Source organism: Struthio camelus, chromosome 1 (genome assembly GCF_040807025.1).
Source record: "Struthio camelus isolate bStrCam1 chromosome 1, bStrCam1.hap1, whole genome shotgun sequence".
NCBI classification, from domain to species: domain Eukaryota; kingdom Metazoa; phylum Chordata; class Aves; order Struthioniformes; family Struthionidae; genus Struthio; species Struthio camelus.
The window spans coordinates 196708769-196734664 of NC_090942.1; the positions used below are offsets into that span (position 1 = coordinate 196708769).

At 39.7% G+C, this 25896-nt stretch overlaps 1 protein-coding gene and 1 long non-coding RNA gene across 3 annotated transcripts in view; one reads left to right on the forward strand and one right to left on the reverse strand.

The window, feature by feature from the left end:
- Window positions 1–320: 320 nt before the first annotated feature.
- Window positions 321–16388, reverse strand: LOC104151561 (uncharacterized). The gene is made up of 3 exons (XR_695805.2): window positions 14890–16388; window positions 10380–10485; window positions 321–2677 (listed from the first exon to the last, which is right to left on the reverse strand). It is a non-coding gene; the product is annotated as an uncharacterized lncRNA (long non-coding RNA).
- Window positions 16389–16532: 144 nt separating this feature from the next.
- The window catches only part of DCLK1 (doublecortin like kinase 1), a 251398-nt gene continuing 242034 nt past the window's right edge, over window positions 16533–25896 (forward strand). For both annotated transcript variants that reach the window (XM_068930064.1, XM_068930065.1), the window contains exons 1-2: window positions 16533–16811; window positions 19978–20366. In XM_068930064.1, the coding sequence (XP_068786165.1) occupies window positions 19991–20366 (376 nt within the window). In that variant the 5' untranslated portion in view covers window positions 16533–16811; window positions 19978–19990. The remainder of the gene's footprint in view (window positions 16812–19977; window positions 20367–25896) is intronic.

Here is a 25896-nt window from a genome sequence, read left to right on the forward strand (position 1 = left end):
GGAGAATCTCCTAACACCAGTCTCAATTTCTGCTTCTCATACCTATTTGTGTGAATGAATTCATTTTTTTAGCTTCTCAAAAATGAGATAAATATTACACGGTTACAGTTTATTACACAATGGATGAAGTCAACACCTAGAATCTATGTGCTGTTTAGGTGGTTAATTCCAAATAATGTGACTGATGTTAAAGGAAAGATGCAAAGAATAAGAATTAATTGAGAGCAAGTCATTGAACTGAAATTATTTGAAATATTTCTTGTTAAAAAAGGCTGTGATAACAGGAGACGGAAATGACTTTTAAATGCATTTATTTTTAGTTCGAGGGAGAGACTCTAAAACAAAAGGAATTTTATAGGATAACAGTTGAATGAAGAAAAGTAATCAGATTCAGATTGTCATCTTTCACAAAATATAAACATTTTTCACAACATATTTTTTATATTTTTTGCAGTGAGCTATTAGACCAAAGTTAATGATTAGAGAACCGTGCATTCATTATCTTTCTCAAAGGGAACTTCAAAACTACCAAATATCTTAGTCCCCCAATTCTCTTCTGGTTCTTGATTCCCTGATCATCAACACTTGACTGAAACATTTAGTTCCCTGCAAAACAAGGGGCAGTTCTAAGGACAATCCACTCCAAAAACCATTCACCAAAGACTGCATGGATGAGCCTGCACCAGCTTTGACTCCTGCATTACCTTCTTCCAAGGCACTCCCGAAAGGCTTTGCAGCCTCAAGTAACCTTGTGTGTCCCTTTGCCGGGTAATACATGGCTTATTTCACGCTATAAAAATATATGAAACATGACCTGCATATTTTTCAGAAACTTTGAGCTAGGAAATACCACAATTACGTGTACAATCAAGAAGGACACCATGTAGGTTCTTGAGCAAACCAAGGGTTTTTAATATGGATGCAGCCAGCCTATTTCAGAAGTTCCCAAATAGTGTGGACCCGAGCCATTCTGTACCGTGGTGGTGTGGGGCCGGGGATCTCTCTGCAGCGAATGCATTGAGCATACAGCCAAAGGAACTAAGCCTTACCAATTATTTAGGCAACTGATGGCAAAACATGCAACTACGTTAGCAGCAACAAACTACAAACAGCACAACTCCCCCATCCCACCCTCGTGCACACACACATGCACACTTTGTCCCCTTTTATACTTTTATATAAAAGTATAATAACATATATGATATAAGTAATATATAAATATAAATATAAATAATTAACTTCATTGGGTCTCAGTGATGAAATGTGTACTTGGGTGTTTTTTGCATGGGGTCCCAAACTATACTCAGGGTTTAAGCGAGTAAGACAATTTTTTATAGGGCTTCCCCATCACGACCTTTAAACAAAAATATCTGAAGTCCAGTGACTTCAGTGACCATTAGGTCAGGTCTTAGGTACTTTATATTTGCTTGTAATGAAATTGATGCCTTTTTGATCTGGGGAAACTGTGTCCAGTCATAAACTGCATTTTGTTATATCCATCCTCAGTTTTCATTCATCTCCAAAAGGTCTACTGCTCCTGCACCCTTGCAATGATTAAGAATTTTGCTGCTGTTAGCAATGCACTGAATCAAGATGATATTTACTTTAATATAAATGTGTAAAGCTAAAAGGAACGGCTAAATACAGCTTTTCAGTTCTGCAAACTTGGCTATGCTTTAGTAAGGCTGAGTTCATTCATGAGAGCTGTTCTCAGAATTTTGAGCAGCAGATGTAATCTTTCCTGTGTAATTACATTTTTTTTTCATTCCTTAGCACTTTTCTTAATACTACTAGGCATGCACTGTATTTTGTATTATTTCTAAACAAAATAATATTCCATGATTCTTACAGCTTCATTAAAGAAAGAGATTTAAATGAGTGCTTAAGTTTAATTGATTTTTATGGGGCTTAAGTATGCACTTCAATTAGCATATATGCAAATACTTTGCTAATCCTGATTTGTTTGATAAAATTGCATTGTCTGTCCCGTATTAGTCAGCCTAGGTCTATCAAGTTCAGCTCCCTTTTCAGCTGTCCTTTTCACCTCTCTAATATTTACTTCCTATTTTTCTTTTAGTGATTTAAATGTGATTCTTCATTCACTTCCAGAAAATGTTACAGATTCCCCACCTAAGCAGTTTTCCATCACTAAATAAAGTCAAAACATCAACATGAATTTTGTGTATTTAGTGATGGAGATGCTCCCAGTCTAAAGACAATTGACTTGATTTTTTTATAGTTACTGTGATCAGCAGCAATACTAATCTGCAGTCAGATGATACCTTTTTGAAGCTACAGTCAAGACAAAACATGAAATTTAGAAATTATCTCCTCCCTTCTCTTTCAAAACAATCTTGGAAAAAAACAGAAAAGTTCTTTAGAGAATAGTTGATGGCAATCTGTAAAGCCATCTGCAAAGAAATCCCTCCGATCCTTGCAGTTTCATAATCAAAGACTGTAATAACAATCCTTCAGGTGGGGTGGGAGGGGACTTTCTTCTTTCACTTCCTGCTTAGCTTTTATTTGGCCAGTATGGGTGAAATGAGACAATTTTCAGAGCCTGTCAGCACTGTACTTTATTTTAATGTGTGATGACCTATGTTTGCATAGAAGGCAGCAGAGACCCTTTGAGTGTGCCATCAAGATTATGTAGGAATCCTCCTCTGATGTACTCCACCTGGATGGTAGAAGCAAGAGAAAATTAGACAGCTCCTGATGACCAGAGAGGCACAGCAAGGGGATGGACAAGCTGAAGGACTGAAGCTTTATGGGGCTTTCGGGTAGAAACTAAGCTGAGTACTAAGCTGAGCTGTCTGTCATTCATTAAGACAGACCTGGTATTAGGATCCTGTATGTAATCCTTTAACTAAGAACTTTGTTGCCAGAAGGGTAAAGGGTTTGCCTTCCGCTGGTTGTAGCAGGACATACCTATGTTCCCTCCATTAGAGGTAAGCATTTTGTCTGTAAGTGTCCAAGCACTTACAAGTCTGTAGAGGTAGAGATAAAGGTGCAGATATACCCTTTTCCCTATCATCACAACATACAAATTTCCACAGTCTACTGGTCTGATTGACAACTAATATTTGTCACCAACTGATAATATAGTGGAATTGTTAACTTTGTAAATGCCTTAATACTTTATACGAACTTAATACCTGCAAGATTAACAACTCCTTAATTACAACCTAAACTGGGATTAAGAAGCAATGGTGGATCTTACAATCAGTGGCCCATTATAGTCTCCCCTAGCTTGTAAGGTTTATTTGTTTTATGTGCCATTTACATTATAGTCACATATAAAGGGCCCCCATTGTACTTTGTCTGCACTGTACTATATTGAATCATAAAATAAACGTCAGTCTTCTTCAACAATCTTAAGGTAAGAAGGATACGTTCGTGACTATTGCACGGAACACACCATGGCAAATATTTCCAAACAAGCACCTCAGAAGCCAATGGGCTATACCTCTCAAAGGGTAGGTATGTTATGTATGTTATAGGTTTAACCGTGGCTCTCTGAGCGGTAGATTTATGATTGCTGGGGATAGACTAAGTTCCTTTCAAGTATGCAGTCATGTCCTTCTAGTTTTTTAAAACCAAGACAGTTTAATTTCCTACAGGTTAGCTCACTGTAGCGTCCAAGAATAAAAAGATGAGACATAAGAAACCTAAAAGAAGAGAGGATGGAGAAGCTAGGATATACAACATAAGAGGGTCTGTACAAACACTAACCAGTTAGATTGCAAAATCAAACAAGAAAAGTTATTTGATGTGTGTACATGGGTGTATGTAGATATACTTCTCTTTTCCTGTTTGTCTCTGACTATCACCTATTCTCCCCAAAGGATTTCATCTTATATATTGCTTGTAGGCAGCACCTTGTCTTTCTTTGCAGTTATATAACCATTCTCCTCCTCAGTTTTCAATACAGCAGCCTGCTTCTCAGTTTCCTCCTCTCAGCGCCCACATTGCAATCCTCCCTTTCTGTGCTATACAGATACACAGTCCCTTATTTCTTAGAAAGCACGCTTGTCCAGCTTTTATTAATCTCAGCAATATACCTGCTTAGTTTTTGTTCTGCTGAGCTCAACTTATGCGAAAATGTGCTGGGACTCCTGTTGTAAATAATCAAAAGTATATAGTCTTATGTTAGAAAAATAGCAGCTAAATTATTTATTTAGGGTATCATCATGTCAATTTGCTCTACTTAAAGTTTAGAAGAGGAACTTTATTGTTATAAATTGGCACATGACGAATGGTATATGGGCAGTAATTAGTGCACTTTAAAACCTAAAATCACAACAATTTTAATTTTATCTTGCACCTAACTGAGAGAGCATAACATAGCAGATATATATTAGAGCAGATATTCCCACTGATAACAGTAAAGACTTATTTTGTACATGAATACTGTCATCAGACACAGTCAGAATCCTATAATATGCAGTATAATTTTTAACGTCTATCTTCACCTTGTTTTCCCCTTTTTCTTCACCCAGCTTTGTTCCTGTTTTATTCTTTATCATCCGGAAGCTTTGTCTCCTCTCTACTTTGAGAATGAAAGAGTACGAACAACACAAACTCTGCAGGGAGTTCAGGAAAATTTCTATTATAGCATGTTGTCTCCTGCAGTTTTCATGTCTGCTTACACAGACAGAGCCACAGAAAAGATATTGAATCTAGGATAATTCTTCTAGCTTAGCAGTTTACAGAATGAGACAATGGAGAAGCTGAAGGACTCACTAGGGATGCCCAGCAATAATGAAACTGTATCTGGTTAATGAGAAAGTAGCATTTTTATCTCAGACGCTCAAGTATTCACCTTACTATGGATTTCAGTCTTAGTTTATTTAGGGACACTTCAGGTCCATTGCAAAATACAACTACCAACTTTTATCAGTATCATTTTATCTCATAAGCCTGCCAAAACCACATATTTTGCTGTTTTTATGGGTATGTTTTTCAAAACTATTTATACACCTGAAAAGTAAATATTATTCTGATTTTTTTCTCTATTTCTAAACCACCTTTCCACTTTCCTTCCATTTCCTTCTTACTCTTTCTTTTGCCAATGGAAAGGGGAGAAAACATAAAAAACAAAGCTTGTGCGTATCTCTTGAGATGAGATACCCACGGCTTGCTGGACTATTTCTGTATCCAGCATCATCAGGGATTAGATAAAATGTGGAATTCCTGGAAACTAGAGTCTAGGAATTCAACCTTTGAGTAGCTTAATTAGTAGGCATTAGGGTTATGTTCCTGTATGCTATCCATCTGATTTACAAGTTCTGTAAACATAACATAATCTCAACAAGCCAGAGAATAGTTATACATCTTATAATTCCGCTTTGGTTTTGGATATGTAGTAGCACAAGCAGACAGCTTTCCTGCTGAGATTAGGGGTGTAAGGGGCATATGACGCAGTTCAGCTGTAGCTGCCCAGGTAACTTTCAGAACCAACATGCAAGCATTGCATCAATGGACATGCCTGAGGGAGCCTGTATTTGCTAAAGTAGAGTGTTTTTCTGAACTGGTTTAGCTTTGCTTCCTAAAGATAGGAAACTCAGAAAATCCATGAGGTTTAATTCAAAATTAGTCCCTTTACAGTATGCGGCAAGCATTAGCAACCTCAGCACTTAAATTTTGTGGTCTGAATTTTTGACATGTTTTTGGCAGTGCCAAGTGCTAAGACCATCCATCCTCCCCCAGAGGCTCTGTTGAGAATCGCTGGATGATCATTGCCAGCCTGCTCCCCTGGGAGATCAAGCCATGTATCAGCTACCTCCTGATCACTGCTGCACCCAATGGCCAATTGTAGTCAAGTTGGGCAAAAGAAGAGACAGCTCAAGTATGTTAAATGCCTTAAAACTTTATGAAACTAGGCAGCTGGGTAGAAGAGAGGAGAGGGATGGCATTTGTGCCCGAGTTGAGGACAGGGTTAATAAACTTATTCTACATTGGACATCAAAGAATTAACACAGACAAGAAGCGCTACAAACTGGACTCTACTCACTCTGCTGCTCCGGGAACAAATTGTTTCAGCATCTCCCTCAAGTGCAAGGGAGCTTTCTGCATCTGATGATGAATTATGTTTAATCACTTTTAAATTACTGGTGACTTTCACTTAGCTCATTCATTGTCAGAGTATCTCACAATGAATTTATCATTTTCTCAATCAAAATTTCTCAATTTATCAATCAAATCTTCTGCATTTTTCCCTTTCGTTGGTTTGAGAGAGTGCTTTACTCACAAAAAAATCTAGCTTCTTTACTAAGAACGCTAATTTAAATAATTCCTGACTGATACTTTTGCTTTTTGAGATATATTTTTTCTGCACCTTTTGTTTCTAGAACCATATTAAAAAAAACTAGTAGTTCAGTTAGTATGGGAAACAGGTAAGAATGTTGTAATTCCTCAGCAGCGGCCATCCATTAGTTTCTGTTGTGTACAAGCTTATATAATCCTCAAATCTAGGATGCAGAAGCTGAAAGCAATACTTGTAACATATGTAAGATGTTTTAAATAGTAAACTAAAAACGTAAAAGGCTATTATAAATAGTTAAGCACTTAGGAATAAATAAAAGTGTTTTTCTGAATGATCAGCTGACAAATTTTACTTTGCTTCAGCTTTCAATAAAAAGCCTTTAGAATATTGCCAGATAGCAGTGGAGAGCTATGCTGACTTCAAGAATGAAGCTAGAACAGAAGAAATATTCACATACTAGGTTAAAAGAATCATAGTTAAACCATCTGAAATTAATACACACATAGAATATTGAGGCAGCATGGTTTTTTTCAGCTATGTGCAAGAAATAATAATTTATATTAAGTTCCTTGCCATCTTAAAGTGATTGAGGCTCAGGCTTTCTGCACGGTTCAGTACTTTTAAAGTGGGCCAAGTAATTAGCTCTTATATAATAAACCATCTGCATGGATATAATTAAACATTATCTCAGTTGTATTTGATATTAAAACAGAAAAAAAATGTGGTTAAGTAGCATTTATCAAGCAAAAGAAGCCAAAATCTGCTGATATTCCATCTATAACATCCTGGTTAGTTGCTAAGCTTTTGAAGGGGTCTTGAATAGATCTTAAATGTGATGCTGCATAACTCATGTTGACATGGTAACGTGCATAGTAAGGAAAATTTCAGCTTTATTAACAGCTTCATTTTAATTCCCTCCCCTTTCCATGTGCCCCTTCACTTTCTCAGGTAAATGCATCCTAAGAGACTCTGATTGTAACTCATAATTATTTGACACAATTAAAACTGTGTTCTAGTCTTTTGTTTTGTAGACAGCGGAATGGTAGCAGGTCTACGAGATGAATCCCTAACAGCATTTATAATGATCATGTTAAATTTAGTGCTGTTCTGAGAGAGATTATGTATGTTGGCTTGGTTAATGAGATGCTTGCTCTCCGAGGGCGAACCTGGCAGCAGTTTGCCAGAGGAAGCAGGTAGGAAAGAAGAAAATTGCTCAGTATAGGTATGCTAACAAACACAAACTGTTAAGAGCCAGTGTCCAGAGCTCTAGGCTCTGAAGACTCCTACTAAGCAGGAAAGACCAGAACAGCTGAAGCTTGAGTTTCAGCCTAAGGCTTCACAGATGATCATTACAAAATGGTAGGGCTCCAAGTAAAATAAATACACCTTTAGATTGTTTTAAAATATTTCTTTCAAAAGGTTTGCTCCTCCTGCAAAGTACTTTGCTTTTAATAAGGATGGCACATCTTTATACACTGCTTAATTATCTTTTTTTCCAGTGCATGAGAGAGCACCACAGATTGGTGTGTGCTGTGAGATGTGTCTGGCGCCTTGTATTGAGAGGAGGGAGGGAGGGAACTGCAGGGCTAGAATATCATCTCAGAAATATGATAGTCACAGACCAGGAGAGCAGTCAGAGTGCTACACTTCATAAACGCATGAGGTAAGATAGAGCTAAAGAGGAGCGAGAGACAGGATCCAGTTACAGTCTTTGTTTCACTGTGTGGCACTTGAGACAGGTATACTGGATACAGAAGCCCAAAGGTAATCAAACTCATTCAAATTTGTTGGGTAAGTCAGTCATGGATGATAAATGGAGTACTTGAGCTCTGAGGCCGATTGAAGGATAAAGATGCTCAGAGTGACTGAAAAAAAGATTTAGCTGAAGCTTTCCCTGCAACCATGACACTGGTCACTCTTCAACTCCCAAAATAACTTGTCACGTAGAAAACTGAGATGTTATCATCACACCAGACAGCAGTGTTATTGGAGTGAGAAATGACTGTTTTAAGTTCTTCACCTTGCTTTACAAGGGAACCTTGCTTTACAGTGGAAATAAATACTGACATTGCTGTGAAAGACCAGTGACAAGGGAATTCTAACCAAGAGTTAGAAATATTCGAAAAGCAGCCTGACATAAGAAAGAACAGAAAAGACTTTATAGTGTTCTGATAATTGTGCAATAAGATTGAACAGTGGTTGAAACTAACTTCTACAAAAGCTTCAGATGTGCTAGTAGTTCCACATCTCCATTTAACCTCTAATTTCTTTCACAGTGGCATTCCAGAGCAGCAAAAATCACAGCCACGTTTGAAACTCAAAATTTGGTTTTCTGATGTTCAGATAATTCTAAATGTAATAACCTTGATAAAATTAAGCTGAGGAAACAAAAAATAATTGTTTGAAGGTAGTCCCCTCTAGGTCTTAGAGGGGACTAGGAGGGTCTGAAAGGGAAGAAGGAAAAGAGATTTTAATGTCAATATCTATTGCAATATCATCACTTAACAAATGCTGTTTTTCCACATTAACTTGTTTTACTGAACCTCCACAAACTTAAATAATGCATCATTTTATTTATTCTTTATTTTAAAGCTATAAAGAGATGTAATTCTGTAAGGTCTATGTAAAACCATGCAAATCAGCCCTTCATAAAATTTCAAGGGTTTCGTTACACTACACTTTCCTATGCTAAAGCAGAATTAATTAGTTCTTCAAAACAGAGGACCCTGGATTCCACTTTCATGGCAAATTATATTTCATTTTGTTACCATCTAAGAGTACATGGATTAACTTGCTTAATACTGTTTTTCTTCCTATCAACAATGGTTTGAATGTAATCTTAAGATTTGTATTCTTTCAGGATAATAATGGAAACAGCCTCTTTTTTCCATCAAAATTCATGTTTAAAGTTACATATGAATGTATTTCATGTCGATTACACCTAAGCTTTTCGCATGTAACCATATACACAAGCAGAAAGACAGCTAGCTGGTGACGCAAAACTGACAGCTACCCTCTTCTCTTGTAGGACTCATTAGTTTCCCACAAAAACATAGTTACTGTATAGATAAGGATGACTCTATTACTTATCAAAGGATTGAGCCGACATCCTCAGAGTTTCAAGAATTTCAGAAAACATCTTATCTTCCCCAGACCAGAACTTTTGCCTTACCTTTTCTGAGGAGTAATGCTAAATAGCATCTCCTAAAGATGTTTAGTTTTTAATCATTCCGGATCATCATCATTTAGAAGTTTTAAAAGAACTGGTTTAAGAGTTTTCAAGGTCATTAATGCACCTTGGAGCAATTCTAGCTTAGTGAAGTAGCACTGCAGGTATCTGGAACTACCTGGGAGCGTAGGGTATTAGATAGATTTCAGTTTTGTACTTAGGCATCTTAAGTCTGAGTCCTGTTTTAGACATTTAAGTTCGTTCTCTGGAGGAAGGGGAGAAGGCTGTCAGTCATGATTACCTGCCTTCTCCATGTAGTAGCTGTTTACTTTATATGCATCACACCTCAGAGAGATTCTCTAACCAACTTTTTTTCCTCTGTGTATATTATTTTGATTATCTGTGCAGTACTGAGACAATCAGTGATGACTGTGGGAATATTTTATACTTTGATCCAATTTTATCTTGAACCATGTTGCCACAAGAGTTAGAACTACTTTTACGGTATCGTTGCTAATGAAAACGCTCCACCTTATAAGACATGAAACTATTGCTTCCTTCAATTTTCTTTTGTGATAAGGTATTTGGGATCAATAGCTGTGATCGTTTTGTTCACCTTTCATCCTGATGAAACTTACAGCATGAACTTCAGGTGGCTAAACACACTTGAATTAGCATCAACAGAGACATTATTAAAGAGTGCTTTTCTAGATCATGCATTTTAAATAATTTAGGGATAAAATTATTTGCTCCTCAGCTCAGCACCTTAAAATAATACTTACTATTAATCTGTGCACTAACAGGATTAGACAGCCAGGCTGAAATCTTTAAGATGAACATGGTAATTTGGAGGTTGAATCTCCTCTAAATTAATGAGAATTGGACATTCTATCTCAACCATAATGTAGATGAATCTTCAGTTAAATATCATATAATCAGTCCTACCTGGTGATGTGCTTAGCCCTATGGTGGTCAAGCGGAAGGACCACGAGGAAAGGAGCCTTTTCAGACCACATAATCAGTAGGCCAAGATCCCTCCATATCGCAAAACCTGCATGAAGAGAGAGGTGATAGTCTAGTTAACGCAACAGCCTGTGCGCCATATTCCTAACCTGGAGATTAACTGCAGGTGAGAGGATCACACGCAAAGCCTCACTCTGACAGAAACAACATATGCTACCCCAAAGACCTGATTCTGGCCATCACAGGAAGGCGTGGAAGGCGAAAAAAGCATCCAGAAGAGGCAGAAACTTCTCCCATGAAGGGAGAATTTGCAATTCCTTGCCCAATCACTGACATCTTCCCGCATTTCTTCTCTTTGAATGACCTGAGATTTCCCCCTGTTGTTTTCTTTCTGCTGCCCTCACACATCCTTTAGTGATTTGGGACACTGGCTAATTACTTTCCTAATAATGAGGTAGGGTCTATCCCTCCCTCCCCTTTGCAAAATCCTGCCTCAGCTACTGTGATGTTCTAACACTCCTCTGACTCACAAGACCCCCATGGCAGAAAAGCTATTTGGAGAGTTACTCCAGAAGAGGCACTCGTTAGCACAGAATTTCACTCTCCAAATCCTCTGGGGAAGCAGACCCTTTTAAAAAACTGATTTGTAAAAAATGTGTCCCAATCCTAACCTCACTAACCTATTTTTAAAACAGTGGTAAATGAATTTACCACATACGCTATTCTGAAGTAGTTCAAAAAACTGTGCACAGTCTGTGCATTTATATTCATAAAACATTTAAGCTTCCCTTCATAATGAAATAGACAGTTGGTCCCCAGATGCTCAGCTTAGAGCATGTCAATACTACTGAGACTTGGGCCGAGGTTATTGTGAATATACACATTCAAAATTATTTAAAATGTTTCTGCCAAAGGTTAGCAGTTTGAACTAATTAGTTTGAACTAAGGACCACTCAGATCCTGCACTTCAGAATTGCTCTAATTCAGTTTCCTGACAACCTGGAAAGGAGAAAGATTATAGTAACAGCTTACTCAAATATGTGTATTGCTACAATATATGAGGATGGAGAATACTTTGGAGATGGATGGAGTTGTTTAATAGGTAGCATTTAGCCTGCCAGCTGCATAGTCCATTTCTAATTGATAATCCCAAATGATAGGGTTTTAGGCTCAGGTTGTTAACCAATACCAAATCAAATGGGGCAAGCAGCTCTTTAAACATGCACTTACAATAGCTGAAAGACAAAAAAATAGAAGACATTAAGTCTGACAAACCATGATGGAAGTTTTATGTTGACATGATGAAAATATCCACAGAGTATCAAAAAGTGAAAGATCATAACTTTCCGACGCAAAAAGTGATTTTACATTCAACTCAGGTCACCTTTACAGTGGGTCCTCATCCCAGGGGACAGATGTGTAAAAATAATTTTAAAAATGTTTGTCCACTGATCAGCATGTCATCACATCTGTTGCATGCAAACAACATTCAGTCTTGACCAGTATGTTTTTGAAAGGATTAATTTCTTGAAGAAATCAGTTATAGACAGAACAAAAGAGAGAAAGAGAGCCTCAAAATATGAATGATTATTGAGGGGAGATAATTTTTTCTAGTGGAATCAAAAATCCAGTTGTGCAGTTAGCACAGTTAGTCTTTGGTTAAAGAGATCTTCATTACAAATATAGAGGAAGAGAAAATATAGTAAAAATTTTATTATATTTTCTCATTATCGCAAGTCTGGAGAAGTAAAATACAGACAACTGATATATAAGAAATCATCAGTGAGAAATTTTACAGCTAGAAACATTAAGGACAAAGAGGAATTTCAAAAAAAGTGTTGGGAACAATATAAATCCTAGCAAAGTTATAAGCCTGATTTTAGACGTAAAAAGTTGAAATTGTCAATAACAATGCAGAAAAGACAGAAGTATTCAATGCATACTTCTGCATGATGCAGTCCCATCCTAGCGCTGAATGTTATATGTTTTTTTTCCAAAATAATCTGTAAATAATTAAAAAAATTAATATAAAAGTAATTTAATGTAATCTAAACAAGTTATTACTGGGCTATCTGGGCAATTAATGTTGCTATTTAAGAAACCAAAGAATATTGAGGAACTTGGATAAAGTCATTATTATGCTAGTATTTGGACGACACAAAGAAGATGATCTTGATTATCTCATTCTAGATTATATCTATTCTGGAATCAGTAGCAGGTAAAATAATTTAAGTCCTGCTATGTGATGTAAGCAATACAGAAGATGATTAGTGCCAGTGAGCATTTCAAACTTGATAGCTTTCTGGATGAGATTGTTGAATATGATTGAAAAAGGTGACTGCATCGACATATGATCCTATAAAGCAACAGATACACAGCAGTACATCAATCTAATTAAGTGATTAGTGTTATACAAAATCAGTGTAACATATAGTAATTAATTAAAAACAGGCTAACTGATAGATCTCCAAAAGTAATTGTAAATAGCTAATCATTGTCCCTTGGGTAACTCTTGAAGAATCCATAGAGTTCTGTTCTTTTTCATCTGTGAGTTTTTCTCGTGTCTCTGTATAGGACTACGCCACCCCGCCCCACGGCCTCTGTGGTGCCCTCTGCAAATCCAGCTGCTTGGTGCAGCTTCAGTCGCTCCGATACCCGCTGAGACCTGGCACAGGCTGCTTGTGGAAACGGGCACGCGTGGCAATGCTCGCACCGGTTCCCTTGGCCTGGTTTGGCATCCTGAGAGCTGAATGCTTCTCTGACATGAAGTGGAATGAGCTCTAAACACACCCTCAGTACTCTTGCCTTGGGGATCAAGTGCTTACATCTTGGAAAATGCTGTCCTCTGCTCCTACATAAGTTTATCAGGGATCTGAAGGAATATTTAACAGCATTAATGGTAAAATTTGCAGATGGCATGAAATCCATAGAGCACTACATCATACAAAGACAAAGCAGGTTTTCCATGGGGAAATCGACATCCTTTAGTAAGCCAGGGTTATTTGAACATGCTTTTTGAGACGGCTGAATGCAGGGTCACTCAGCAGGAACAGAGAATGTAGGTCACGTTTAGAAGATTGGAGACAGTGTCCTGGAAAGCAGTGACTCTGAAAAGGATTTACGGCTCATAGCGGTTAGCCAACTAAAGAGAAGCTCCCGGAATGATCTTTCAAGGCAGTTGGTGCAACCTTTAACACTGGGTGGTGATGTAACGGTACCCAGTTCTACTGCACAGATTTCTAAAAGGTGCTGGAAGACAAGAAATGTTCTGAAAAGCTCTACTAGAATACTGTTAGATCTGAAATACCTAATTAACAGTGATAAAGATATAGAGCCCAAGTTACTTAGGTCATCCGAAGGAAGCTTAAGTGACTATACCATGATTTAATAAGTACGTATTATTTTGGAGGGCTTTGGAAATACATAAAGTTCCAAAATCTGTGCAAGAAAGAAAGACAAATTCATACTGGAAAAAAACAGTGGAGTTCTTTTACTACGAAGGCTATATATCCATCGAAACAATTTACACAGGCTTTGTTTCTGTTTAGAATTGCACTGGTTTAATTTAGGGTATGGACAAACACATAAAAAAGGCAAAGGAGAAGGCTCTTTTAACGTGCTTTAAAAAGAAAAAGATGGCAAGTGTGACTGACGAAGGCAAACAGACCATACTACACTGTGTTGTACCTTGACGTCAAACACAGCACTGTAAATTGAAAAAAAAAAAACACCACAGATTTTAAAAGATTCTTGCCTGTTAGATTTATACTTTATTACTGATTATTTCTGTATTTATTACTGTATTGTTTCCTTTTTAACCTTCGTTTGGTTTGTGTTCATCTTTTCATTTTAAAGTGTAACCTAATAAGAGTGAGGATTCTATCCTGAACATCTGCAAAGTATTTTGCACACTTAGGCTAGATGTAAATAATACATGTCAGAGAAATGTAAACACCAATGGGAGAAATAAATTATGTATGTGAACGCTGGGCACTATAGCCAGAAGTAACGAGCTTAAACATAAGAAATTTTCCATTAACGTGATTGTCAGAAAAAACCTCCACATAACTGGAGGAACTCGACTTCCCAAGTGAAGTCTCCTTGGGGAAGCAGTAGAAGCCCCATTACCCGAGACATTTAAAATGAACTGGACTAAACAGCACTGCAGAATGTTGAAGAATAATCCTGCTTTGTCAGAGAATGGGCCCAGAGACCACAGTAGTCTTTTCTAGCTGTAATCTTTGAGATCTCTTGTTTTTTCATATCAAAGAATAATAACTTAAGACTGTCATGAACATTTAATTTCGTTGTTGTCCTACCTCAGAAGTGGTTTAAAAACCAGAATTTTAATGCAAGGATATCAGAATTTGTAAATATTATTTTCCATTCTGCAACCAAGTATAATAATAATTACTAATATCACTGTGTCTGTTGTATCTTAATAAGATCAGAGATTTTCAAAACCAATGGACTAAAAAGGTGAACTACTCACTGTGGTGGTGCTCAATTTTCAGGAACTTGCATCTGAGAAATGACAGTTCTTACTTAAGTTCCTAAGCTCGACATTGAATAAATACGTGGAGGGAATTAAGTGTCTTAGAATGAGATCCACAAAAACTGAACAAGCTGTTAGAAAAGTGCTGAGGACAGAGTTGTACATTAAGCTCTGAATCTCTCTGGTGCTCAGGTATTTTAAAGATGTTACTTCTTCAAGTAGCGGTTCTCTTGAAGGTCTTAGGTGGTCATTTTTCTTTCAAAAAAACTGAGGAAACAGGAAGCCTAACCAGAAGACCCCTGTCTCTGCTTTACGCAATAGTTTCACCACTAAAGAACTCCTCCAGGATGCTGAAGATAAAGTAACAATTAATTTTTCTCCTTCAGGGAATCTTCTGTGAGCCTAAGAGCCTATCTGTGGACTAGTCTAGGGGCACAGAGAAGGAGGGGAGTGCTCCATCCCCTTCTTTTGAGCCTTGCACAGTTTTTGTAAAAAATTTGCCCAAAGGGACAGATTAAGTCAGCGCCTCTTCACTGGGAGAAGGCACCCTGGGCTTAAGTCCGTGCTTATTTTTGGATTTATGGATGTAAAATATATAAACAGTTCTGCAACACAGGAACATAAAGCCATCTTTTGTCTTCCCAACGGAGGGCCATAACCACTAGGTTACAGACTAATTCCCTCTCTCTGATCTAATGCATTTTTAATTTTTTCGGAGTACAGAACAGCTTCAACAGAAGGGATAGAAAGCGTTTGCTTTATTTCCTTCCATGCCCCCCTGGGCTGCGCACCAGGATGCTTACGTGGCAAGTAAAAGATGGGAGTTAAAATCCTTGTTGCACAGAGATAAGCAAGCCAGGTCCTCCACCTCGGGAATGCTTCAAGCAGTGAGATTTTTGTATTAAAGAGAAGACTTATCAAGCCCTTGAGGAGAAAACAGCAGCCACAACTGAATTTTTATGTGGAAGTTGACTCAGCAAGCGTGCTCTGAGGCCTGAGGGGCTCAAGCATGAGCGGAGCTAGTCAGTCCGATGAAGTCTGAGACACTTTGGAGCAAAGGCATCTTCCGGGAAATTTAAGCATAAAAACTGCAGCATCTTTGGAGGCTGGTCACCTCCAAGGTCAGCCAGCGACTGAGAGCCATGAGGACGCCTGGTGACCTTAGCACCCGAATCCACATCGATCCCACCTTCAGCGCTCAAGCCCTGTCATGGGGCGTCAGCGGGCTCTCAGCGCTCTGCGATTAGGCAAGCGCCGTGGAAATGGCGAGTGACGCGATTGGGAATGACACTTTTGAAAGGCGCTCGCGGGCGTCGGGCCGAGGCCTCTCCGGGGCCCAGCACGTTTCACCGCCGGCTTGGCGGGGCAGAGAGGGAGGCGGAGAAGGTGGCGGGCAGGGTGCGACCAGCATCGCCTGGCGGGGGCCCATTAGGAGTGACCGGGGCCGCCCCGGCGAGGCCCTCCCCTCCGCCGGCTCCCTCGGGGCTGCCCTCAGGCTGCGGCAGGCGGCTCGGACGAGCCCCCGCAGCGCGCAGGGACGGCGGGCGGGCGGCGGCGGCGGCGCCGCCCTCTGGAGGGAGAGCCCGCGAGAGGCTGGCGCCAAGAGCCGCATCTCAATGAGGGCCGGGCTAATGCAAATCACTGCAATCGGCAGCGGCAGCAGAAGAAAGGCGAAGCAGCTGCAGCCCGGGCTCCCCAGCAGCGCTCTCCAGCCAGGGGAGGCGTAACAAAGGCATCCGAGCCGCTTTCTGCGGCAACTATTGCCATTAAAGCCGGGTGGTCGCTCGTGGGGGGGAGGGGGGGAGCCGCTGACTGCTGCTTTTTAGCCGCTTCCCATTTCGAGCCGGCGCCGCCGCCTTCCTTCCGTGCTCAGCCGGCAGATCTGAGGGAAAAGGTGCCCGCGAGGCTCCGCAGAGCAGGTAAGCGCCGGGGTCCGGCCGCCCCTCTGCTCGGCGGGGGCTGCGGCGGCGCGCGGGGCCGCTGTGGCGACCGTTGGGGCGCGGCCGTTGGGCGCCCGCCGCGCCGCGGTGCACCTGTGCCCATTGTGTGGGGCGGCGGCCGGGCGGCAGCCTCAGCCCGACGCCTCAGGGCAGAGGCGGCTCCGGGGCGGCGGGCTGCCGGCGCTGTTGCCTCGGAAATAGCGGCCGGCTGTCGCCGAGCGGCGGCGGCTGGGTGTGTGCCCCGCGCGTTTGGGAGAGCTCGTCACGGACGTGCCCTGGGGCTGCCGGCCACAAAACGCATCGCGTTTTTGTCGCCGCGAGGCTCGTGTCGCGCCATCGGGCTGCGGCGGAGCCGGAGCGCCTGGTCTCGCCTCGGACAGGTTTCCGCAGCCTGGCCGTATTTCAGACACGTTTCCCCTACCCGGCAGAATAAAACGTTGTTTTCAGCCGCTGTCGCCTGCATTGGTGCCTCCCCCCCACCCTCGCAGTGGCTTAGCAGTCAGGCTGTTTCGGAGACTGTGAATGATCCTAAATCGGGTCCCGGTCATATCGCGGCTGGTATTTTGGCTCAGCGCGGATGTTTGTTTTATGTAATCGCTCACCCACACCTGCATTATGAATAATTCTTTAACAGATGTATCGGGTGAGAATTATGGGGCGTGGTGCTTTTCCAGGCGTGTGTCTTTTTATGTTATTTGTCTGTTTTTGTAAGTGTATGGATAGCACATACATAGGGAAACGTTTGATCAGATGAAATTATTTAGGATTTCTTTGTCTGCTCTGACCTTGTGGTTTGAACACGCTGTTCTGTAACAGGCCGGGCTGTGTTGTTCAAGAGGAGCTCTATTTCTGTTTTGAAGAGCTTTATTGGGAATTATAGCCATTATTGATTAAAGCGTGAGTGAGCGGAAGAAAAGGCAGTGACTCACACTGCTTTCCCCCCACCCCATAACCCGAGATTATTTGAGCTGAAAAACTATAAAAAGTGTATCTTCGTGTAAACTTGTTTTTTCTTTTCTTTTTTTTTTCTTCTGTGTTTGAGATGGCTTGAGCAAGTGAAACAGCAGGTCTAGGGAAAATCCATTTTTCTAGTGGCGGGTGTTACTTCTGAGGTGTAATTTTGAATTGTGAGTTCTCCTGGGACGGTTTAAACCTGAATAAATGGTTCTTACTGGAACTAAAAATGAAGCCAAACACTTACAAATAAATATTTAATACAGAAACATTGGTGATATAGTATTTGTCTTAAGCATGGCCATTAAGTAATATTTTCTAATTAACCTATAGAGAAATGTCACTGAAATGCAAATTTTCTTGTTTTTCTAACCAGTGGTGTATGTGAGTGCACTGATGTGGAAAGATGTAGATTAGAATCCACTCTTTCCTATACATAAGACAGTAAATGTTAATGAGGTAGCTTTAAAGCCAAGTATTTACAAATATAAATCTTGCATATATACATAAGCACATGATCCTGTAGGCCTGTGTAACAGAATAAGCTGTGAGCCGTAACCAAACCAGGGTAAATAACTTGCATCAAGGCCCTGCTCTTGCAATGGTTAGCTTTAGGTGCTTGTTTTAGCTAAGCACGTGAACAGCTCTAAGAAGTTGTTGAGCACATCCCCTACAGCTTTGCAGCATCAGGGTCTAACTGTATAATCATTGTTTTAATACAAACTTGTATAGGAAAAGGAGTATCCGTAAGTCTTTTTTTTCTGCATTTCCTCCTATTGCTTTACAGCTTGTCTGGATTTTTTTTTTAAATGGTCACCTAATTACTAGTGGTTGAAAAAAGCTTGTTCTTGCTATTTTTTTTCTTTTCATTGGAAATCAATGAGAGAGACCACTTCTAAATTAGGTCTGTGTATCTGTGCTATAAATAAACTTACTGTGCTTTGCTATTCTGCAGATAACTGCAAATGTAGGTGGCTCTTAGGCTAGAAGAAATGTATTTTGAGCCTAATGACCTTTGAATTTTTATTTTTTAATCATTTTTGTTCATTTTATTTATGAAGATTAGCACCCCACTTGTAATAATTAATCTTGTGTTGGCCATAAAAAGGGAAGGAACTATATACCCCCGTAGTTGCATTTCAGAAAATGTGAGCTTCCATTATGTGAGCTATATTGAACACCCAGGATCATTTTGGTCAGAACTGGTCATACTGAAGTGTCTTTGCTGCTGTTAAACATAAAAGGCATAAATTGCTAATTTGCCTGTTGACACTGATCACTCCTTCGGTAATAGTTTTCCTGGTGAAAGAAGCTATTAGCATGGATCAGTTTTGAATATTAGGCTTGGGATATTAATAATATGTTTGGTAATTTTATAGGGCATTAAAATAGCTTGCTGACAGAATGCTACTAGTTTCATGACTCCCTGTAATCTTTTTTTTCTCTTTTGTCTATCTTATTTATTCTGTGACATTTGAGCACCTCTGTTGGTTTAAAGAATGTAAAGTATTTGCACAAGGACAACTGAAGTAATTTATTTCAAAGCTTAGGCTGTAGGGAAACCAATGATTGAAATAAGCAAGAGTTTTTTAACAGTGGAATTGACCCACTAAGTCAGCTTACTGGTAGCGACAGTCCCAATTCTCCTCGCTAACCTGCAACATTTTTCTTCCAAAAGTTCTTAATTGCTTACTGGTTGGCAGCAAATATTGTCCTCTGAGGTTGTGACTTCTGAGATCACAGTAGGAGCAAACAGTTTAGAATGCAAACTGGTTATATGACTTCCAATAGCATTCAGATATCACCTGAATGTAAGATGAGAAAAAGCAGAAAGCTGACTTGTTTGCTTTTTTTTTTTCCCCCGGTAGTTCAGCTTTGCCACCTAAGTTTCAGATCTTATTGAATTTGAATGAATAGTTTTTTTTACGTTTGCATATTGCTAAGAAATTGGTTTCATGAGTGGTATCTCTGTGGCGTGTTAAATCCTACCTTCTTATAAACTAGGTTTTACAGCATGATTAGAGAGCTATAAAATGAACATGTGAACGTAGTATATCTTTGTTCAAGCTTTTTTCTGAACTTGGAAAGAAGTCTTTTGTGTGTGCCCTGTATATAACATGAAGTCTCAAAATGAGCAGTCTTGAAGTATGTAAATTCTTAAGCTTTTTCTCTTCTTTTGTGTATCCCTTAGATTGAACCTCAAGATGTCCTTTGGGAGAGATATGGAGCTGGAGCATTTTGATGAGCGTGATAAAGCGCAGCGGTATGGCAGAGGGTCCCGGGTAAATGGTTTGCCTAGCCCTACCCACAGTGCCCACTGCAGCTTTTACCGAACCCGTACTCTACAGACCCTCAGTTCTGAGAAAAAAGCTAAGAAAGTTCGTTTCTATCGTAATGGAGACCGGTATTTCAAAGGAATTGTATATGCCATCTCCCCTGACCGGTTTAGATCCTTTGAGGCTCTGCTGGCTGATCTGACCCGAACTCTGTCTGACAATGTGAATCTGCCCCAGGGAGTGAGAACAATCTACACTATTGATGGCTCCAAGAAGATTTCCTCCTTGGACCAGCTAGTAGAAGGTTAGCAACAAGACTTGGAGGTGTAAAGTTGTATTTGAATCAGTGTTTGTTAAATTTCTCTAAGTCTTCCACAAATGAGTAATGGTATTGTTATTATTATTGATAGAGAAAATAATTTCTTAATTTGTGACATGAAATACTCTTGCCTTGCCTTACTTCTCTGGTGTTGAATGTGTCTGACCTTTCCCTTTCTGTTAACCTGGTGGTGAGAGTCCTAGATCTTGAAGACCTCGTCTGTATGTTTAAAATGCCAGTGAGGGTTTAGTCAGTTATACTTAACAAGGTCCACGGTGCCCATTTTAAAAAGTCTCTTCAGCAGATATCATCACCTCTATGTGAAAGTCAGTTCTGATGGATTTTTTTTTCCCCTTTAAAAAGCCTGTTTGAGCCGAGAGCTCAAACTCTTCCCTACAATTAGTTATGCCCTAAGTATAGTACTCTCCACTCATGCAGTGGAATAAATGTAGGCAACCTGTTAAAGAGTAGTGTTGTATCTTTGGCTCTGCTGGGGTAGATGGTTTGAACAGATTCAAACTTTTTCTGTCCTATAGTGTTTTTCTTTTCTTCTTCCCTAGTTCAGTAACATCCTTACATTACTCTTAAATAAGGCTCCTGTACCTGCAGCATAAAGCATTATCAGTTACTCCAGCATAAAGGACTCCTGGCTTGCAGTTGGCTTCACTTTCTACCTGTAGGCAACATATCTTGTTTTATAAAACATCACAACTTGCAAGGCCAGAAACCATTAACTAGTACGTGGCTGTAACTGAATTTGTTTTTTTTTTTTTTTCTGAGAAGTTTAAAGGCTCTGTACAAAGAAAGCAAAGCCTGAACAACTTTGTTTTTGGTGTCTCTCCACTCTTACCCCTGACCCCAATGTGCCACGGGCAACCCAGTGAACTAGCGCATGTGCCTGTTAACCCTTATGTGAGTAATCTGATAATGTCATCTTTCTGTGGCTATGGCCATGGGAGAGCCCATTTAGATTGGTAACAGAGATTGTAATTTCTTCATGATTTTCATTTTTAGCACTAGGTGGAAGAATTTTCAGTATCAGAGAGGCTAAGTTGGGGAGAGAAGAAGTTAATACTGCATAAGGTTCCTGAAAGAGAAGCTGATCTTGGCATAGCAGATGTTCAGCCACCATTCAGTTATTTCATGTAGGTATCATAGTAGAGGAGAGCTTTTTGAGAAGTTTTGGAAAGAGTGTTCTTGATGATCCTCCTTGCATTAATAAGCAGAATGGAGAACAACGTGAAGATGCCCAAAGAGAAAATTGGAATGGTGGGATTGTCCGTGTAAGTAAGGGTTTTCAGGGTTAGGAACATAATTTTAGTGAAACAAAGGAAACTGATCTTAATATCAATGTGTTGAATTCCAGGGCCGACTTAGAACTGTGTTTTTCAGGGCAGTATTTAATTGGTGGAGAAAATCAATTTCTGTGAGGATTGACCAATATTAATGAACATGTGTTTAAATGCAATGTTTGTGTATTTTCTTCTCATTAGCTGTTTAAATAATTGTGCTTATTTGATTGGTGTGCTCACCAAGAAGCATGTATCGTTGATATTAATGTTGATTTGCACAATCTTTTGCTGCCAGCCAAAGCCAGCTGTTGGAGAGGAGAAAAAAAAAAATCACCCCCCCCCCCCCCCGCCCAAAACCTGAGTGCAGAGGATGAAATAAATTCTGTTACCTGATAAGCCTGGCTTATTTTGGCCTCCTATAGAATAATATTGCGATTATAAATCAGTCAGTCAAAATGAATGTCAGCACCAAGGCATAAGCTTAATTTTAAAATGAGGGCTTTGGGGCTTCTTTTATTTCTGGGAGACTTTTTTCCTTATCCCTCCAATGAACATACCCACTTGTCCCATGTACAGTTCAATTTGATAGTGATGGTTTTTACATAAGCCCTTTCTACTCTTTACTGTACAAATTTAATAGAGCTTGGATAGTCTGGTACAGCATTAATTAGCTTGCAGCAGTGCTTTATGTTTAAATAGCTGGAAAATCATGATTTTTGCCTCGTACCAAATAACGTTTTTGCTCAAACTATTGGAATATGAAGCATTGCTTTGTTCATGATGAGACTACTGCCTTGCTGTATGAGTTAACTTCATGAGACCGCTATGAATTTGGATAATAGTCTTTTTTCATAGGCACTGAATTAGTGATCCCGTTGTCAGGTAAATGCGATAAGGCCTTTATTTGATGATGTTTGTTTCCTCTTATGTCTCTGACAAAGTTACTGTACTCCTCCCTTCCCATACAGGTGCATAAAGACAGAGAAGCAACTAGTTCTTGGGGAAAACATAGCCACTGCCTTTCATCCAAGCGCTAAATACATAGACCTGCATGAAAGGTAGTACCGGCAGAACAAAAGTTGTAAAGAAGCTGTTTTGCGTCTGTAATGTTTAGTTCTGTCCTGCACATAGTTTAGAGCTGGCATGTGTGAATGCTTGTGCTGCTGATTGTTCTGAGGTCTGTGAGCCCATCTTCCTTTTATTTTAAACTAATGGCTTCCCTGCATGTTTTTGAAGACTTTGGGGCATGTAGGATTTTTTGGGCTTTGATAACAAAGGGTATATGCACTGTTGTAAAAAGTTTCATGCTCTTAGTAACTTCTCCTCTCCTTTCACCTTAGCCTGAGAAAAGAATGTAATGGATTCAGGTTACTTTCTTTGTCAGACCTGATGCTCAGGACCTTTTTACTATTGCAAATGTGAAATGCCTTTTCCCCTTGGTATAATCAAAGCATTCATGAACAATGAAGAGGAAGTTCTTCTTAAGACTAAATTGTCTGGTTGTAAAGAAGGTCTCAGGAAAGGACTAATTCTATTTGCTTTTCCAAGGATTAGTTTAATATCTTTAAACCAAAGACAAAGGTGGACTGATGGTTTTTATCCCAAGGACATTGAGCACTGTAACAAGAACAATAATAAATTGGAGTAAGCAGGATAACTCTAAAATAAAAGGTATTATTTACAGTTGTTATTCTTAGGGTCCTGCTTCGTGAAACAATGACCACAGAATCAATCCATAGCCATAACTGCATCCCTTTCTAATTAATTTTTATTATAATATTACCTCAGAGTCTTAAATATGAATCAAAATCAATTGTTTTAGGTTTCCACAATACCTACCATAAAAGATGAACCCTTCTGCAGAGAACTTGCAGTCAAAGACAAACCAGAAAAACCCCAAACCACAAAATGGGCAAAGGAGTACTAGGAAACAGTATTGTAACATGTCCATATTGGGTGCACTGCCAAACTATTATAAAAATTTGCATACATACATACACACTTTGTGTAGGCTTAGCAGTAAAAATAGTTTTAAGGAATGATCTGAAGAAGAAAAATGAATGTCTCCAGGGGATTATCTCAAAGCTGTAATTCTCGTTGAAGAAGCACAAATGTACAAGTTTTAAAACCCGGTAATGGCTATAACCGCTAATAACTACCTGGAGACAGGAATCTCAATCCAAAGGAGGCAAAGGAGGTGATAGACCCCATGAGGCTAGACTGAAGAGTCTTCCAAGTGGAGCCACTACAGTTTTATGCAGCAGGAAAGTTGCATGCCAGTGGAAGACTCAGAAGCAGGATCTCCTGGCTAAAGTGGTAGGTTATGGCTGAATTTCCAGCTCTTGTGTGTGGGTCTTACTACTCCCACTATCACCTCATTTCTCTTTCCTTGCTTTCTCCTCTCCTTCCTGTTCTTGCTGCTGCCACCTCTGCCACCTGCTCCAGTGGTGGTGGTGAGGAGCCCAATCTCATCAGCCCATGGGAATTGAATGACCTGGTCTCTATATTCTGTAGCTAATGCTTCTGTGTCTTGACGACCTCAGCAGTGAGGAACTGTTGGGCTGGAAACATACATAAGGATATGTAATGCACTATCAAAATAATAATAGTAAAGTGTCTGTTTAAATATTAGAGCTGGCTATGTGTGGACATCTGTTCATAGGACTGAATTTACGCTGGATATTTAGCATGGACTTTATCCAGCTCTATCAAAGTTAGTGAAGCGTGGACTGGATCCTGTGATGGAAATGCCTGCAATCCTTACATTGTTTAATAAACAAACAGCTGAATAAGCCTGTTGCATAAGACGGGAGAGGATTGTTAGGCTTTCTGGCACTGTTTATTTGATTATTTGAGGAATTTGAGAAGATTAACCCATTAGCTAGTTGTTATGCAGTGTATCTTCCCAAACAATTTTTTGGAAGGTCCCATGAATTTTTTTATTCTAGGTGCTTTCCAGTGATATTTTTAAGCAAGTACAAGGCCTATTTTGCTTGTGCCAAGACTGAGGAAACTTTTTACTTGGGGGTCATGGTAGTGTATTTTTTTTTTTCCTCACTTGTGTTTGGAAAAGAGGGGAAAAGTGTTCCCCCTCCCCCCAGTCTGAGCTGAGCAAAACGAATGATGTGCCACCTATAAATCAAAATACAAGAAAGTCCTTTAAATATGAGCGATCTGATCTATTCCAAATTCTAGAAGTTTCTTGGTGCATCTGATTGCTAGGTGAAAACGGCTAGGGCAGGTTTATTTCCTGAAGTTACTGCATCTCTTTTCCACTGTTGCATTTTTCCAGACACTGCAGAAAGACAAGGCACCAGTAATGTAGTTTAACTAGGTTATTGCTCTATTAAGTAACACATTTGGGAAGTATCAGATAATAACTTATTTGGTTCAGGTCATCTTCCTTCTGCAGTCTGCTCTGCATGGTGAGGGGTTGTCAGAATTCTTTGTCCTTTCTGCACCTTGTTCCTTTCTTTCCCTTATATGAAATCGAAGGGATGGAAGTGTGGAAGGATATGTATACCTGTTGCACTGGATGATAGGGATGTCAGTCCCCTTTCCTGTTCTCTTGATCTGTTTTCTGTTCCATCCATTATGAAAATGGACCACAATGAATGACAGTTGCACTGAGCCTCCTCACCAGGCGGCGTGCAGTGTGCTTAGTGGTATTCTTTCACCTCTGGTAGGCTTGTAGATTAACCTTTTTTTCCCGGTGGATGTGCTCAAATGAGGAGCCAACACTGTTTTAAATGATGAAGCAGCAGTCATACTGCCTGGCAAGGAGTGATTGTACCTTCCCTTGCTTGCATAATTGGAAGAGACTGTATTCCTTCTCCAGGGTTATCTACCTGCTAAGGCCAGCTTATGGAGCTTTCTCTATGGAGCAATTTTAGATTAGGTTGCCTTCAGCCCAGAAAAGCAATCTGAATAATGTCTTTTAAGAGATACTGGCTAAGACATTCTAGTAGTGAGAATATTAGTAAGCTGAAGAAAACAAACTGTGGATTTCGATACACCAGAGAGAGGGAGTTTAACGTTCACATTGGGAATATTTACAGATAGTGATTCAGTGTCTCCTCAGTACCCACTCTGTGTACACATTTTTTCTTTTTTGATTACGTTTTTAACATGAGGCATGTTATAACATTGTCATGACCTAGAAGAACTGTCCTCTCGTGTTAAATGGCTCCAGTGGTTCAGCAGCATTAAATTTTGACAGAAGT